Source organism: Sinohyriopsis cumingii, chromosome 11 (assembly GCF_028554795.1).
Source record: "Sinohyriopsis cumingii isolate HCF-2022 chromosome 11, ASM2855479v2, whole genome shotgun sequence".
In the NCBI taxonomy this organism is placed as follows: domain Eukaryota; kingdom Metazoa; phylum Mollusca; class Bivalvia; order Unionida; family Unionidae; genus Sinohyriopsis; species Sinohyriopsis cumingii.
In genome coordinates this window covers 23,844,313-23,861,894 of record NC_142971.1, presented here as the reverse complement: position 1 = coordinate 23,861,894, position 17,582 = coordinate 23,844,313, and the positions used below count along the sequence as shown (strand labels likewise).

The following is a 17,582-nucleotide window of genomic DNA, read 5'->3' as shown; positions in this document are numbered from 1 at the left end:
ATTTTCTCAGGACCTTACTCCTCAAAACCAGAAAACACTGATAATTTCGTATCAGAGGTTGCATGCTAAACGAACTTTGACAAAATCATTAATCAGAAAGGACTTCTTCAATCAATCAATCAATCTATCTATTTATATATCTATCTATCTAATCTTTATCATGGATACGGATATACATCTGACGACATTTCTAAATTTATTTTGATTACATGTATTGTAGGAAGTGATGGTGTTGCTTGGATTGTTTACTGTAGCTCTTGACAACAAGGGACTTGATCAGATCTTGGAAAGGTTACGGTGGTTATATTATAAGAAAGAGTCCGGAATAAAGGTAAGAGGCGAGACCGGTCAGTCAGTCAGAAAGCCAACTTGTTACGGTTTTAATGTAGTTGTACATATTCTTGTATCAATTAAATCAAAGCGAACATTGCCGTGCACGTTTAAGAAGTTTGGGTCTATACGGAATATTTGCTAAATATGTGTACAAAAATAGCGTATTGAAAGCGTGTGACACATGTGCACAGGTATGTGTCAAGTACTTGTAAATCACTTTTCGCCTTTCTGGTATTTACTTTTAGCTTATATTATAGGGTTGGGGAATATTTTTGTTATTGTTGTTGTTGTTGTTGTGAGGTTAAACGCTATTTTTCAGCGCACGATAGGCTATACATGGCGGCCAGTATTAATGGTGGAGGAAGAACCCGGGAACACCCGGAAAGAACCACCGACCCACGAGAAGCTACAGGCAAGCTTTCTCACATACCCACATTGGCTGAATCCGAGACTCGAACCGTCGCAGACAGAGGTGAGATGGCGGTGATCCGTAACGGAGAGCGCTTTAAACCACTCGGCCACTCGGGGCCCCCAGTTGGGGAAAAGCGATAAACCTAGTTATTAAATGCATACAGGTAGTATAAATTAAACTGTTGTCATACAGGTAGTATACATTAAAATGGTGTCATACAGGCATTATACATTAAACTTTCTACCCTGATTATAACTTCTAACAAGGAAGTTATGAAAGTATGCAAGTACTGTCGACAAACAACGGCCATATTTTCGAAATAGCCTGAATATTTTTAAATTCTAATAGAATAAACAAAACGATAGCTAAATATATAGATAGATACATACCTATCTACGTACATGCCTACAAACACCCACCCACCCACCCATATATATATATATATATATATATATATATATATATATATATATATATATATATATATATATATATATATATATATATTGACATTTACGAGATTCTTTTCAAACAGAGCCAGAATAGAAACATTTTTAACTTTATGGGATATTAGAAATTGTAGAAAGTAGTAGTTTTGCATATCGATGTCTAGAATAGTACTAACGCATCATGCACCCGAGACATAGGAGTGTTTATGAACGAAACATTTAAATATGAATATTCTAGACATGTTCTTGCTAAGAGGGCATACGATATTTAAAATGCCAAAGGTATGATTAATCCATTAGTGTCAGACTTATTATTAGTCTAGCTCTCTGAAATTATATATTACTTGTGTTGCAGCAGAAGCTCCTTTATTCTTGAGTTGCATATTGTGAAACCTTCGTTTGTCAGCTGTTTTTGTGTTTAATGAATTTTCTCCATAACCAATAAACAAAAGTTCAGGAAACTTTGTGTGTGTCTGGGTGTAGGTGTGTGTATGTGTGTGCGCGCGCGTGTTTTGGATTTAAACGTAGCTTTAATAATCTTTCAGCCTTATCACAACAAAGTCTGTAGAGTGGCAGTTTACAGTGATGTCTAGCACTGGAGCATCATGCCGCAGACATGTAGCATGATGTCCAACATAATCACATTATCCAGACACTAGGCCGACCAGTCCTAACACTAACCCCTTAATACTGAACGCCAAGCGAAGCAGCTGTTAGTACTATTTTTATAAGTCTTTGGTATAGCTGGCTCGAATCCACGAACTTCCGCATCCGAGGCGGACGGTCTAACCACTAGGCCACCGCAGCGGTCAAAGATTGTCGTTATGATGTATGATATACTTGTGGTAACTGCTCGACATACTGAAAGCCCATTACATGTTGTTGTTGTTGTAGGGTTAAACGCCATTTTTCAGCAAACGATTGGCTATACATGGCGGCCAGTATTAATGGTGGAGGAAGAACACGGGAAATCTCCAGAAAGAACCACCGACCCTCTAGAAGCTACTGGCAAAATTTCTCACATACCCACATTGGCCAAATCCGAGACTCGAACCCACGCAGAGGTGAGATGACAGTGATCTGTAAGGGAGAGCGCTTTAGATCACTCGGCCACTCGTGACCCCCTCATTACATGTAAGATCTGCAGCCTTCAGTATACCGGAGAAACTGAAAAGCTACACAAAAGGAACGACATTCATAGACCTGATTGATGACAAAGATGCTGTACAGAAGCCCGGTCGCAGAACGCTTCTCCTCCCCTAGCCTCACTTTGAGTGATATAACACTTATTGCAGTTGCTCAAAACCCCAACTGGAGTTCCGAAACCAGGAAAGAAAAACTGTATACGCTGACTTAGAACATTGACACCAATTGGTTTAAACCAAGAAGACTAGAAAAAGACAGCCATGCACAAATACAATTATCTCTTGCAGCCGATACATTTTCTTTTAAATAATTATCTAAATTTGCTTAGTAGCTTATACCTACTAATATAACATTGAAATATTCGGGATATAATTTGTGCTTACATAAATTTACATAAAATAACAGATGTCGTTATGACCCACCGATCCCTAGGTCAATATATATATATATATATATATATATATATATATATATATATATATATATATATATATATATATATATATATATATATATATATATATATGAACTTTTGTAGTAATTATATTTAACTAATAACCAGCTGACCTATGATACTCTTGGTAAGCTTAAATAACCACGCAGGAAATGTAAAAAGTAAAGAATCCTGATTAAACAAATATAGTATAAAGTATTTTACTGTATTACCTTTGTTTAAAATAATTTAAAAATGAGCTTGCAAACATTCAGTGGCGTTACTAGGATGCTGCGGGGGGCGGGGAGTGGGGGTGCGGACCGCACCGAGTGACACCATTAGAGGTGGTGACACCAAAATTACTGTCTGTCACGTTATAAGTATAGCAAGATTGCAACAATGATATGCTAGACCCTGAGGCTAATTATTCGCTTCATAAATGTTGCGAGTGTCAGCTTTGCAAACAATGAGTGCCAGAGCGATGTGTACACAGCTGGCAGGCGGCTTACGTTACGATAGTGTAAGCCAACACAAAAAGAACGGGTGGGAAACCAGTTGTATATAACATGACCATAGGAACTTGTTACTGGCGCCTTATTTGGCTGCGTGCAATTCACAGGTAAGTGGCATGAATTGCCGGTGTTGGGCTCAAAGGAACATCAAGTGAGGGTCGTAAATCTACCTTTGACAGACTGCCGTGGAGGGGGCAATGTCTACTAATTATGTAGACCATGGGTGAATCGACATCCACTCGGAAATGAGCAAGGCGTGGCCACCATTGGAATCGTAAGTTTAAATCTAGTGTCTTGAAACTAAACGTCAGTAGTCGCTAAACCATCTTGCGGGAATTACATAAGGAAGTTATAAGCTACTCCGACGTCATTCGAAACTGGCGGGAAACATTGTTATTCTGGGAATTACAAAGGAGCTTCGGAAATGAAGCTTTTAGGGACCGGAAGAGCTGTAGGAGACAGAGAATGGAAATTCCCTGGTACAGTTGGTCCCGAGTCTCTGGGAGACAAGAAAAGGAGAGAACGGAAGTGGAGGAAGTGGAATGGTGAAGTACGTGGTTGTTGGACTGAAGGGGTACTGGGTACCAGTCAAGAAATACTACAGATGAGTAGAAACACAGGACAGGAGGAAAATCTATCACACTAAGTCAGATGATGAAATAGGCCGTCACTTGGTCGAGTGAAAGACGAGTGATAGGGTTTTGAATATTGAATTTCATTTGAGGAAGGACTATCTGTAATTGAATGGCATTAAATTTGTTGTTTATTTGAATTTCACCTTTTATGTATTCAGTAATTTAACTGTCGGCATCGGTGACTGGGGGCGCGGAGCTTTGCATCTCTATCATTACTTCAATTTCTAACAAAAACGAGCAAGGGTGGGTCTTCTGTAATAATTAAAGATACTGCTGGGAGCAACCCACCCCAACCTATGGTAGTCTACGAGATCTTTATACTCTCTATAAAAGTTTTGAATTTTGAAGAGGTCCATGGGGGTGGCACCATGAGTTACCGCACTGGGTGACACCAACCTTAGTGACGCCACTGGATACTTTCAAAGTCATTTGGAAGAAACATGTCCTATTGGAATATTAACGGTGAAAAGAAAAAGGCGTAAGAAGAAAACGCTCGAATCAATGGCGGAAATAATGCGCCGCCAGATCTCGGTCTGTATAGTTTGAAGCTGGACTCGTCTTCCAAGCGAGTATTACCGTAATAAAATAAATGTTTGTGCCTTGGCATATATCAACCAGTAGCCTCTCCAAGCTATCCTCAAAATCTATCTCTATCATATTTTTGTCCTTGAAAAACCAACTTTCATTGTAAGTCTGTATTCTTGTGCAGATAAGCTGGACAAAGATAATGATTGAATCAAAGAGGTTGTATTCAGTTTCCATGAGATTCATCTACAATAAGTGATTCCAAATATTATCATACTGTAAGACTGTTACAACTATTGCTCCGCTTCACTGTCTATGGGGGCTAAGGCTTTTCCGCTACTCCACGAACGTTTCATTAATGCATGTTTAAATCATATTTGAGTTCAGTTCCTTGTTTTGAATAGTTATATCAGTATCATATTCAAAACATGTATATGTGTGCAACTGCAGTTTCTTGTGTGTCCTTGAGTAAGGCACTTTACACTAAATGTCTCGACGCTAAATAACGTTGTGTATTATCGTGCCGTAGAGAGCACTAAACCAAATCGAAGTAACAGTACAGTACTGAAGACAAAAACCTTCCACTTAGTAGCCTTGATTATCCCTTTCTATCACGTTAGCGGAATTTGCAAGTGTTAAATTGAATCCGAAATCCTGAGAAAGAGCACAGAAATGGAATGCACAATAATATTTTAGGAAATGAAATATAACTAGGGACATTCATTTTGTGCATATATGGGAGTTTCATAAATGAGTATAAGATGGTACATTAATTAATTTTATTCGCAAGTGGCAAGTTGGGATTAATTGCTCATTTTTTAATTGAAGAAAATGAAGTAGGTGTCTATTATCATTACAGTATTTTAGAAATCTTTGCCATTACAATTGCAACCGATGTTCTAACATTGTCTCTTTATGTATGATATTTTATATCAAAGTATTTACACATTTAATTACATGTATTCTTAGTTTTTGAATCACTTCTAATTGTTAGAAAATCAACTCACAGAGGCATCATGTATAGTTTATATTTATCTTTTTGTTATGCATCGTTATTTTTCTGCGACACAAATACATAGAAAACAGAACAAAACCTCTACCGCTTGACAAAGTTAATGTAAACTTGTACATTTTTTAACCTATATTATTATTCAAATTTTAAACATTTGCCTTTTGACAGTTTATTTAATCATGTGAATTATTTCCTATGAAAAATTACATTATTTGACATTCATTCACTATATTTGTTGCCAAGGTAACGGACAAGTGATTGTCGCCGCCTTTCAATTTTGCAACAATTATGAGCCATGTTACTTCCTAAGTCGAAAATATGCAATTTTATAAATTTGGGACACTATATCCTTCCCTGAATACTATATAGCAATTGTATTGTCAATTTTATTGATTCTTCCAAAAACCCTGAGGAAATTTGGTGTGTTGTGACTGGGACGGTTGGTGATGAAGGAGCTAAACCTGTCAACTGCAGTTTATTTTTAGTCAACTTCTTTTTATCAGTATTGTCCTCTTACAACAAATCTTTGTGTGTCCTATTGCAAGATCATTTTCACCGCACAATTGTATATTTTCAAGCTTTCATTCCATTAAGGGTTCTTGAGGCATAGTGCATATATGGTCTCTTTTTTCACCTTTACATTCTCATCCCAAGAGTATTTTGAGAGAACGTCACAGTCATAATGTGCTTATATGCATTGTTGTATTTTTCATACGCTAGCATATCAATCTTATTCGTCATCCACTTCATTAACATAAAGGTTTTTATGGGGAACTCGATTTTTTCTAGCTTGCTTATGTAATTTATAGGTGTATTGCTTATGTAATGTCTGTCTGTTACTTATGTAATTTATAGGTGTATTGCTTGTGCAATGTATAGCTGTGTCGCTTGTGTAATTTATAGGTGTATAGCTTATGTAATGTATATGTGGGTTGCTTATGTAATGTATAAGTGTACTGCTTATGTAATGTGTAGGTGTATCGCTTATGTAATGTATAGGTGTGTTGCTTATGTAATGTGGAGGTGTGTTGCTTATGTAATGTATAGGTGTGTTGCTTATGTAATGTGTATGTGTGTTGCTTGTGTAATGTATATGTGTGTTGGTTATGTAATATATAAGTGTACTGCTTATGTGATGTGTAGGTGTGTTGCTTATGTAATATATAGGAGTGTTGCTTATGTAATGTATATGTGTATCGCTTATGTAATGTATAGGTGTGTTGCTTTTGTAATGTGTAGGTGTGTTGCTTATGTAATGTATAGGTGTGTTGCTTATGTAATGTATATGTGTGTTGCTTATGTAATGTATATGTGTGTTGCTTATGTAATGTATAAGTGTACTGCTTATGTAATGTATAGGTGTGTTGGTTATGCAATGTATAGGTTTGATGCTTACGTAATGTATAGGTGTGTTGCTTATGTAATGTATAGGTGTGTTGCTTATGTAATGTATATGTGTGTTGCTGATGTAATGTATAGGTGTGTTGCTTATGTAATGTATAGGTGTGTTGCTTATGTAATGTCATTTGTCGTTTAGTCATTATTTCTATTTAGCAATACTTCTTTCTTTATGTGCATTTTAATTAGCGTCCAAAAGTGAATCATATTCATGCCAACAACTAGAATTTCTGTTTTGTTATAAAACTGTCTTAAATGTTACTTTGTGTTTCACAATATTAAATTTCCACCTTTCGATCGCATCTGATGGAGGGATATACATTAGGTACATCCATTAAAGTGAATTAAAAGCAAATAAAGTAAGAGTCTTTATACCTAATAATTTGTCTTCAGGTGTTATTAAAAAGCAATGGAAGGTACATCTTGAACATTTACTTTCGTTTTCAAATATAACTTCATACTTTTGTGAATGTTCGTCGTACCTATGATTGATACTAAAATGGTACTTCCAACTGAGACACAATTTATTGCTTTGTATCCGTCTATATTTGCTGTGAATACTATACCAGCTTTTGTCTCGTCATTGCATAATGATCTTGTGATGTTTACCAGATCTTCAAAAACTGTACTTTAACACTTTACCTTTAGCCAAATGCAAATCGATGCATTTTCTTAGACCAAATAAATAAGGTATTAGTTTCTCCTACTGCATTGTTTTAACCATCTTTCCATTTGGTAAGATGGAGGTTATCTCGATGTTATGATCCCTCAATGTAATGTACACATCGGCATAGTAGGATGCATTTCTATATTTGAAATCAACAAATGCACGTTTTTATTTTCTGAAATGTTTTTGTGTAACATCAGTAGCCTTAACGAAACACTTATCCCATCCAAACTTGTAAACAAATATTTTTGCTGTCAGGTGTAATATTCTAAGCAATCTATACTTGTTTCTGTCCAAGAAATATAATAAATTGTATCCATTAAAATTATAGATTTTCCCTCTCTTGGCAACTTTTTATGACGTGTGACAACACTGTTAAAAATTGAAAGATGCTGGACAACCATGTCTTTGTATTTCCAATTGTGGTTCTCGTCTACATTCCGGTGTCATTCATAATCACGTGAGTATCTTTCGCATTTAAAAGTTTATTCAAACATTATTAGGATGTTGTTCCATTTATACTTATTACATTGTATAAACGAAGGGCGTTTATTTAATATATTTACAGAACTATCTAGATTACATACATGTCACAATTTGAGTCAAACTGCATCTATTGTAAAGACTCAAAGAAAGGTTTCATTATTTTTTCCCATACCTTTTAATAAATTGATGTTTTACCACTTAAAATGGTTTCCTTGAGTTATTAAATTTAGAGTATGCATTGTTATGTGCGTTTCAAAGTTATGTCATGTGAAACAAATTTAGTTCCATATTTCTGTTGCGAAAAGTTACAAAAGTTAATAATATTCATTTTTCTAGATGCTGTATGGCTCAAGCATCGCTGTTATCAGAAATGGACATTGGGCAATCGCTATCTCTTTCGAAATCGATGCCGAAATACCACCCTAATTGTCTGCGTCGTTGTCGTGATTATTATTATTATTATTAGTAGTAGTAGTAGTAGTATTAGTAGTAGAATTGGGTCTAGATAATCATATTACCCTCAAAGAAGGAACTTATGAAAGTTATATATATATATATATATATATATATATATATATATATATATATATATATATATATATATATATATATATATATATATATATATATGGAATTAATTACAATTAAATCTATTTGTCCAAAATGTCAGCTCTTCACTACCAGAAAACTCTTGTACAATACTCTCAATAGGAGAACAAAATCAACTTGGTACTGCTTTGAATTATTTCACAGAGAGTATTTGCGAAACACCACAGACGATGAAAGTAAATGAAAATTATATCAATCAGGTACATTGTTACGTAAGTTTTTTAGGAAGCTAACAGATAGATTTTAATCTCATTTTGTTTATTATGAAAATGGCTTTTTAACAGTAGTAAAAGGATCTTACTTTATTACAAATTAGCAAATGAAAATATTAGCAGTACAATGACTTCTATATTAAAAGCCATACATGCAAATGTCAAGGCTTGAGTGAAAAATCGGAATTCTTTGGCAGAACAATTTAACTGCCCGGCTGGGGTAAGGCAAGGTTGTGTTGTATCACCGAATTTATTCTCATTATTTATAATAAATTTAGAGACACGTTTCTGACTGGAATAATAGTGCGACATTAGATTTTACTAATTTATTCACCCAGTTGTACGCGGATGACTTGGTTGCCTTTGCCTAACCTGTTATTCAACTTCAAAGAATTCTAAATCAATTGAAAGAATACCAAGCCAACAGGAAACAAAAGATAAATCTGTAAATAAACTAAAATTTTACTTTTTTCAAAAGAGGGAAATTCGAATGGATATGAAAGTTGGTATATGGTGACTGCCTGATAGAGACGGTGTCTTGTTATAAATATCTTTCATTATAGCATGGAAACTAGATTTAATCATTTTGGTAAACTGTCTTCAAATACATTATTCCAAAAATATCTTGATATTAATTTTGAACTATGGTCAGACTTTACGTGTTTTTGCAAAGCAAATAGCAGGCATGTTTGTGTAAATATGTTTTTGGCTTTACATAACACACCCAAAATCTATAATGAGTAAGGCAGTAATAAATTTAATAGCATATTGTAGAATTCTTAAGTACTCATTCAAACTATTAATGATAGATAACTATTGATTCCAAATTCAAAACTATAACCTATCACTGACATTGGAAGAACACTGTACTTGTAGGGTAAATGAAGTAAGGAAACTACTGTTTAGATACGGAATGCGAGCTTGTCCGGTTAATCAAGTCATACGGAATGCGAGAGTGTCCGGTTAATCAAGTCGTGCTTGCTTATAAAATGTATGTTATTAGAGAGTCAGTAGGCTGTGTGTTAATCCAAGAATTGTTATGTTACGTGTTGTTACCTCTTTCACCAATTTATGTAATTTGGGCAGGTGGTCTACGTTATAATAAATAAAGATTATTATTATTATTATTATTATTATTATTATTATTACAGATATGGAATTGCCGTGGCATATGGACATGTAGAGCCTGGATTCCCCTATATAAGGTTAAGTTAGGACCGATGACATTTTCTACGCAATTGATTTTCATACAATATTTTCAATAGCAACTATTATTCTGTCAGATTGCAATAATGTCATTAATATGCCGAGGTACATTAACAAAACCCTTACCTATCGATCGGTCGATCTATCTGTCGATCTATCCATCTATCTATCTATCTATCTATCTATCTATCTATCTATCTATCTATCTATCTATCTATCCATCCATCCATCCATCCATCCATCCATGCATTGAACATCTGCTAGTTACACTATCCATCACACCGTCACCATCGTATGGTTGTTGTTGTTATGGGTATATATCCATTTTCAGGACATAGGTTTTTGTACAAGGCGGTCAGTATATTTTGGTGGAGAAAAAGACCGGGAAAACCACAGGAAGAACCACCGACCCAAGAGAAGTTATTGGCAAGCTTTATTATGTACCCACTTTGGACTCGCCCAAGAATCGAACTCACGCGGACAGAGGTTAGATGACAGTGATTTGTAGCGGCGGACGCCTTTGACCGCTCGGCCACTTGAAAGAACGTAGCCGCAGGTGTCCGATTGGTCTAAAGCGCTGACCGTTACCGATCACTGTCATCTCACCTCTGTCCGCGTGTGTTCGAGTCTTATTATATTACAAATTTATCAAGACCATTTATGGCAATTTTCATGTTCATCGGCAGATATATTTATGATGGAAGTTTTTAGCATTTCAGGAATTGTTAATTATTGGATGTTAAATTTAAGAATTTATGTAGTGTGAAAAACATTAAACAATTTATGTAAAGGTGAGCGAAGTTTTTCTCTCGGCCAATATGTTGTCTCATTTTAACTATATATTGTCGATTTCACGTGTATAATCTTTGTTCTTTTCTTTCATAGCGACACTGGGACATCTGCACCTGAAAGCTGTGCTTTTGGACAATTGTTAAATATAGGCGCTTTGCTGTGTAAGTATTTTCCTGTAGCCTCGAATTGCAAATCTCTATCGCATTTCTCATCCATTTGAATAAATTATTATATCAGTGTGTTACATATATTACATCTTTGATATGGTTCAATACAAGTTTCGTTATTTACAATAATACCTATTTATAATGGACCTTTCGGATTCTTACAAAATTACTTTATGCTATTTATTACAATTCAACACACACACACACACACACACACACACACACACACACACACACACACATATATATATATATATATATATATATATATATATATATATATATATATATATATATATATATATATACATATGCAATAATCTGACAGCGAACAGTGCAAAACTAATATCTAACTAACCAACGCGTTTTTCGACTGTTTAATGCGTCTTTTCCAAAAGCTAATGCAAAACAAAGACAAGACAAATAAATAAAACACAAAACCGTTATGTTTAAAACATTTTACATGGCTTTCTACAGGGTTTAAACCATTTAAAGTATTATAGGAATTAAACAGTTAAATGTAGTTGAAATAAACTAGTTGAAACATACTACATTTATAGATTTATTTCCTGTAGAAACATCCATGTAAAGTATTATATATCGTAAATAAGAGAGAACAAGGGATAGAACATGTAATCGTTGCAACCAATGAAAGAGTGGACGACACTTTGAGTAGATTACCTCATGCACCCGTAGACTCAGTAGGTTTGTCGCCGACAGGAGTCGCAGTGGTTAAGTCTTTCACGTGTCGTACTTGCGACCGAACGGGTGAGTGTTCAAATCGTACAAAGTCCTATCAGCCTGGATCGGCTCTCGTGATGTGTCCATGAAAAATATACTTTACTCGAATCGTCTCAGCACTAAATAACCTTCTTGTGTTGATGTGCCATAAAATACCTAAACCCAAAGATAAAGCTTTTTACCGATGTGTATAATACCTCTAAACTGGTTTTAAGCCTTCTGTAAATTTACTTACGGGATGAAATTATTGTTCACCGAAAAGGATACATAAATCCAGACTTAAAAGTAATGTTAAATGCCTGACATCTACCTTAACCATGTGCAGACGTCCTTCAGTGCCTTGTGACTTTGGTTTTCCACTATATAATGTTTGTTCAATGAAAGTAAGATTACACATTACGCAGAATATGTCTTTGGTCGGTGCTTAATCTGACTCAAGAGATATGACACTTGAATAGCGGTATAATCTTTGAACATTTGTTCTTGGTGTGTCACATAGAAGAAAATATATTTTGTTACAATTACAGTGCATACTCGTTAAGATATACCAACGCACGATCACTACTACTCTTCATTATTGGTTACTGTTAACTGTTTATTTGTTAAATGTGTCAAGCGATTGGCCCACTTCGGCCCTTCATCTCATATTTTCGGAGGCTTAATTTGCTTTCTCAAAATGAAGAATAGCTGTCTGTTAAAACAACGACAACAGTGACAACAAATAAGGATGCATAATCACAAGCATCCGTTCCGACTTGATAGTGACCATTCACGGGACTACCAGAGCAATTACTAGAATTCAAGCAAGCAAGAACGCTACATTGAGACAAACAAGAAAACGCAAGGGAAGGACAATAAATGGTCACTGCGAAAATTTTGTAAAGAGGTGGAAATCATTGGAGCAATTGTGACCTAAATTATATTGCGACTTGAACAGTTAGCCAATTAATTAAGTAACGATATGGACAGGTTCCACTGTGTATGCGTGTATGTCTGAATGTATGTGATATGTACAGTAAACAAATACACGATTTGGAATGCAACATTACATTTCTTTTAGAATAAGATGACCCACACCCCACTCCCACTGGTTAGTGATGGACGAGAACTTACAGTCTTTTCTTAATGCAATTTATCAGTAGGAAAGGTACTAATTCCACCCTGCAATAGGACGTTACAATCAACACAGTTATTTAATTTATCTATTTTGGGAAACGCGCTGTCGTCGCGGTCTTTAGCCTCAGCAAAGGAGTGACAAATATATAATAATGTATTAATGGGCTTTTTATATATTTGAATGTAGTCATCGTTAAGACATAATGGCGATAAAATATTCAATTAAAATAAAATCTGACAGATTTATTGTATACTAATCAAAATAATATGTGATTGTGTCGTTTCGAACCTGTCTGCATTTAAATTTCTTTCCATTTTACAGGTTCCATTGTTATATATATCCGCTACAAGCAAATAGAAAAGTTCTATAGAAACAGATCATCGCGTAAAAAGTTGCTTGGACTGAACAAGGGTTGTTTCATTCTGGGACTATCAGCGTGCCTAGGACTTAGTATCGTAGGTAACTTTCAGGTAGGTTGCCGGTAATCGATATTTTTGTTGAAACCTCTTGATATTCTTCAGTCACAAACCACGTCGTCAGCCGTTTTCTGTCTGTTCGTTTTGGTTTTTTGGTCACGCAACTCTTTTAAATGCTATCAATTAATTAAGAAATACTGACAGCTGATTGGTGGTTATATGCTGTTTTTATTTTACCAATGAATCTTACCGTTGCTTGAGACAGTTATGTTTATTGGAGTTATTACTGCGTGACGTCATATAAATATTTTCAAAAGGATCATATGCGCGTTCCTTGCCAGTACAAAGAGTTTTTAAGTGCCTGAAATAATAATTTCTTCTATAAGTGTCAAATATACTGTTGCATATTATGCATTGAAAATAGAAGAAATTTTTCTCTGTCTTCGGTGCATTTTCGGTTCTAAATTTTTAATTCTCTTTCAAAGCATTCATTGGAAGCAAACCATGAGGCTAAACCAGAAATCTTAAACCGGAAACAGTGGCGTTTGAGCTGGCTGATGGCGTAGACTCCCTTCGTGAGAGTGGTCGTTCGCTCCGCTCTCATTGCGCTCTCTTCGAAGAGTCTTAATGCTTATGTTGTGGTTTTGACATAACGTGATAGTACACATGTATGTCAAAATATGACAAAATTAGTAAATATTATATTTAGTCTCAGACATACATACATACATACATACATACATACATACAGCTCATAATTTACTGACTGATTTTGTCAAATTCAAAATTTAAATACGCACAGTTTCTGAGACAAATATGAATGCTGTACAAGAGTTTTAAGACTGTATGCATACCTAGACATACGACAAAAACTACATATTTAATACGTGATTAGATGTATAACAATATATATATATATATATATATATATATATATATATATATATATATATATATATATATATATATATATATATATATATATATATATATATATATATATATATTCTTTTTTGTAGGAAACAAACGTCCTAATTGTCCACATGATAGGTGCCTCTTTAGCATTTGGTTTTGGAGGGATTTACTGTGCCATTCAGGCAGCGATGTCATTTAGAATGATGGAAGTTCCCGGAAGTGATTTGAAAATTCTAATATTCCGTGTAGTGCTTTGTGTCATAGACTTTATTTCTCTTGTACTCTGTATCCTTCATAACAGCATGATGTGTCAATGTATGAATAATGAAGTTAGTAATTTCCAATTTTCGTCCACTTTTTCCTATCTCAATCTCAGTGGCTGCAGTTTAATAATTTGGTGATTCGCCCTGTTGTTCATCTTCAACTTAGCCAAAATCCTCCTCACGCAAAAAACAAAAATAGGTTGCTTTCAAAGTGAACAGAGATGGGACATTAACCTCACCCATTTATCAGTTGATGTTTCTACGAATTTCTCCCAATCAAGATAAAATAAAAATGCATAGGTACTTAAGGAGTCAATACATGCCTTTCTTAACATTATAATGATTTTCTTTAGCTATCAACTCTTTTCTCAAATCACTCTTACATTTTTCTCTTTAACAAACGATAACAATTGCAGGCACGTAGAAAACAAAGGAAAAAACTTATTTAGATGAATTAGACATAATTTAAAGTCAAGAATTTCCTTAATATAAAAACATAAAGTTCTTGTGTTCCTCGGAGCATCCGTAAGTATGAATATACCATTTCTGGAAGAATGAACCTCTCTCTCTCTCTCTCTCTCTCTCTCTCTCTCTCTCTCTCTCTCTCTATATATATATATATATATATATATATATATATATATATATATATATATATATATATATGTATATTCACAAGTCATGGGTATTTACATTTACTTGACCGAGCGTTGTGAAACCCTGGCACGATTCCTGCTAGAAGTCATAAGTTTAACCCATATTTCCAAATGCTTCAATATCATGTCTGAAGAAACTATACAACTATCCTTTAACATAGGGAACTATTTTAACTACGCCACCTTAGGCCAGTAGAACTATGATTTCCAGGCACATTTCGCCAGTACAGCTGCATCACATTTACCACCATTGCGACATAAACGGTATCTGCCGAGTCCCTTCTTTTTGGTTTCATTGTGTAATTTACCGGTTTCCTACCATAAATAATGCCACTGCAGTCACACCACCAATGTACACCATTAGATTTTAATAGGGACTTTGTCAATGCAGGGACAGTCATTCGGTTTGGACCTGAATTCACTACTGGTGAACCATGGCATCATAGAAACTCACTAACATGCAGGAAAGACCTCTACACGTAGGTCGCTAACAACAAGACAACAAATGTAACGCTGGACCATTCCTGTTTACCCCGAAAAACTCAGGTCTGAAGTATGCGTTTCCACCAGGATACACTTCTCCCAATAAACCTTAGCGCACATGCGCACAAAATATTGTACGACTCACTCTTGGCCAGCTGATCCTATCTTCTTAAAACTAACTCATTACTAATGGACCAATGCTACAGCAACAGAACATAGCCATAATATAACGTCCTCTCAAAAGCAAAAGTTTGGAAAACCATCACATAAACTATTCAGCTATACTGTGGTATGCAATACGATTACTTCACGCTGTTAATGAATGGAATGTGCTACGAAGTTTCCTTCAGAACTTCCAAAATAGACACTGTTCCATTCAAGCAGACCATTCAAACTATGCATGGTTGAAACCATATATTGAGATAATCGGACCTTGACAAAACCGCAGGGTACATCGCTCGTTTTATTGCATAGGGTGCAAAATGTTTTATTTTATTTTTATTCATTTCGTCATTGTTTATTTTATTTACTACATTTATCTGCTAAATGCGACCAAGGTTTAGTGTGCGGTTTTCTCAAGATCTACTATAATTTGTCAAGTTTTGCTGTGTGCATAACTTGTTGATAACGTTTATGAAGGTTCGTGTATTGAGAAAAAGGTGTGTGTATTCACAGCAATGAATGTGTATTTATAAGATGCGTTGGTTATTGATGAAATGGTATGTGTGTTGATGAAAAGGTATGTGTGTTCATGAAAATGTATATGTATTGATGAAATGCTTTGAGTATTTCCATGTATGCATGTGTATTGATAAAATTGAATGTGTATTGTTCAAAATTAATCTGTATTGATGAAATGGTTTGGGTATTGATGAAAAGATATGTGTATTGATGAAAATACATGTGTATTGATGAAATGCTTTGGTTATTGATGAAAATGTATGTGTACTGATAAAAATGAATGTGTATTGTTGAAAATGAATCTGTATTGATGAAATGGTTTGGGTATTCATGAAAAAGTATGTGTATTGCTGAAAACAGGCGAGTCAACTATTTAGACATTTGATACAAAATTGTGTGTCGTAGTTTCATGATTAAACTTCCATCAATCAAACGAATTAAGTTCATGCATATAAAAAATTAGTTGGTTCCGAAGAAATATACATTAACTTTATTTTTCTCACCATATATCATTTAGGGCAATGCAGAGTACCTGGTATCTACTACAGCAGAATGGGTCGCAGGAATAGTAACTGTTATATTCCTAGCCACTTTCTTTGGAGAGTTCCGGAAGTTTCATTTACAAGCGCCAGAAGTAATTTTCTCCGAAAATCAGATTGACAACAGCAAAGAAAATTATGCTTCAAATGTTATTAGACCAGCTGAATAGCATCATAAGAGAAATCTCAAGAGCTATTCCATTATTTTTTTTAGAAAAATCAGTTCACTAAAATATATTTTACCGCTAATTTTTATCTTTAATAAGAAAAGAAAACTACGTGTTTCATGTAATGTAAAAGTAGTTTTAGCACCTACTGACCCCTTTGTGTGATTCCAATTCTTGCTTGATGCCTACACTCTGTGACATTGGTTATTACTCCTAGCATTCAAAATATGAAGAGACACTCGTTTCAGTGTTCGCGTTTTCCTTCTCCTGCGTGTTATATGTATCTGTTAGGACAAATGTTCATTAAAATGAAATAATTCTTAAATTAAAGAATGCATTGTTTCTTTTGAGCATGACAAATACAGGTGGTTTTGAAATAAAAGATTTGAAATTTTATTTCTTCTCTTTCCCCACTTTTACTATTTCTTTAGTCAGATTCTTCTGCATATAATATTCAGTGTACATTAATGTGTCAAATATATTCGCTAAAACAAAACGTTTTTTTTTACTGAGACATACCCCAAATTTCAGACAATCGTTTATGTAGTGATACTGACAAACAATGATATTTTAATAAATACAAAGATGCAACAATGATCCTTATAGTATG

The 17,582-nt window shown here is 34.7% G+C and overlaps 1 protein-coding gene across 1 annotated transcript; it reads left to right on the top strand.

The window, feature by feature from the left end:
• The first annotated feature begins 219 nt into the window (after positions 1 to 219).
• Positions 220 to 17,368, top strand: LOC149787782 (DNA damage-regulated autophagy modulator protein 2-like). Its single transcript, XM_089973986.1, has 8 exons — positions 220 to 331; positions 7,854 to 7,982; positions 9,981 to 10,034; positions 10,921 to 10,988; positions 13,174 to 13,322; positions 14,288 to 14,468; positions 14,949 to 14,971; positions 16,784 to 17,368. Exons 2-8 carry the CDS (start codon positions 7,912 to 7,914, stop codon positions 16,973 to 16,975), a joined length of 738 nt encoding a protein of 245 aa, XP_089830112.1. The 5' UTR covers positions 220 to 331; positions 7,854 to 7,911; the 3' UTR covers positions 16,976 to 17,368.
• Positions 17,369 to 17,582: the final 214 nt, after the last annotated feature.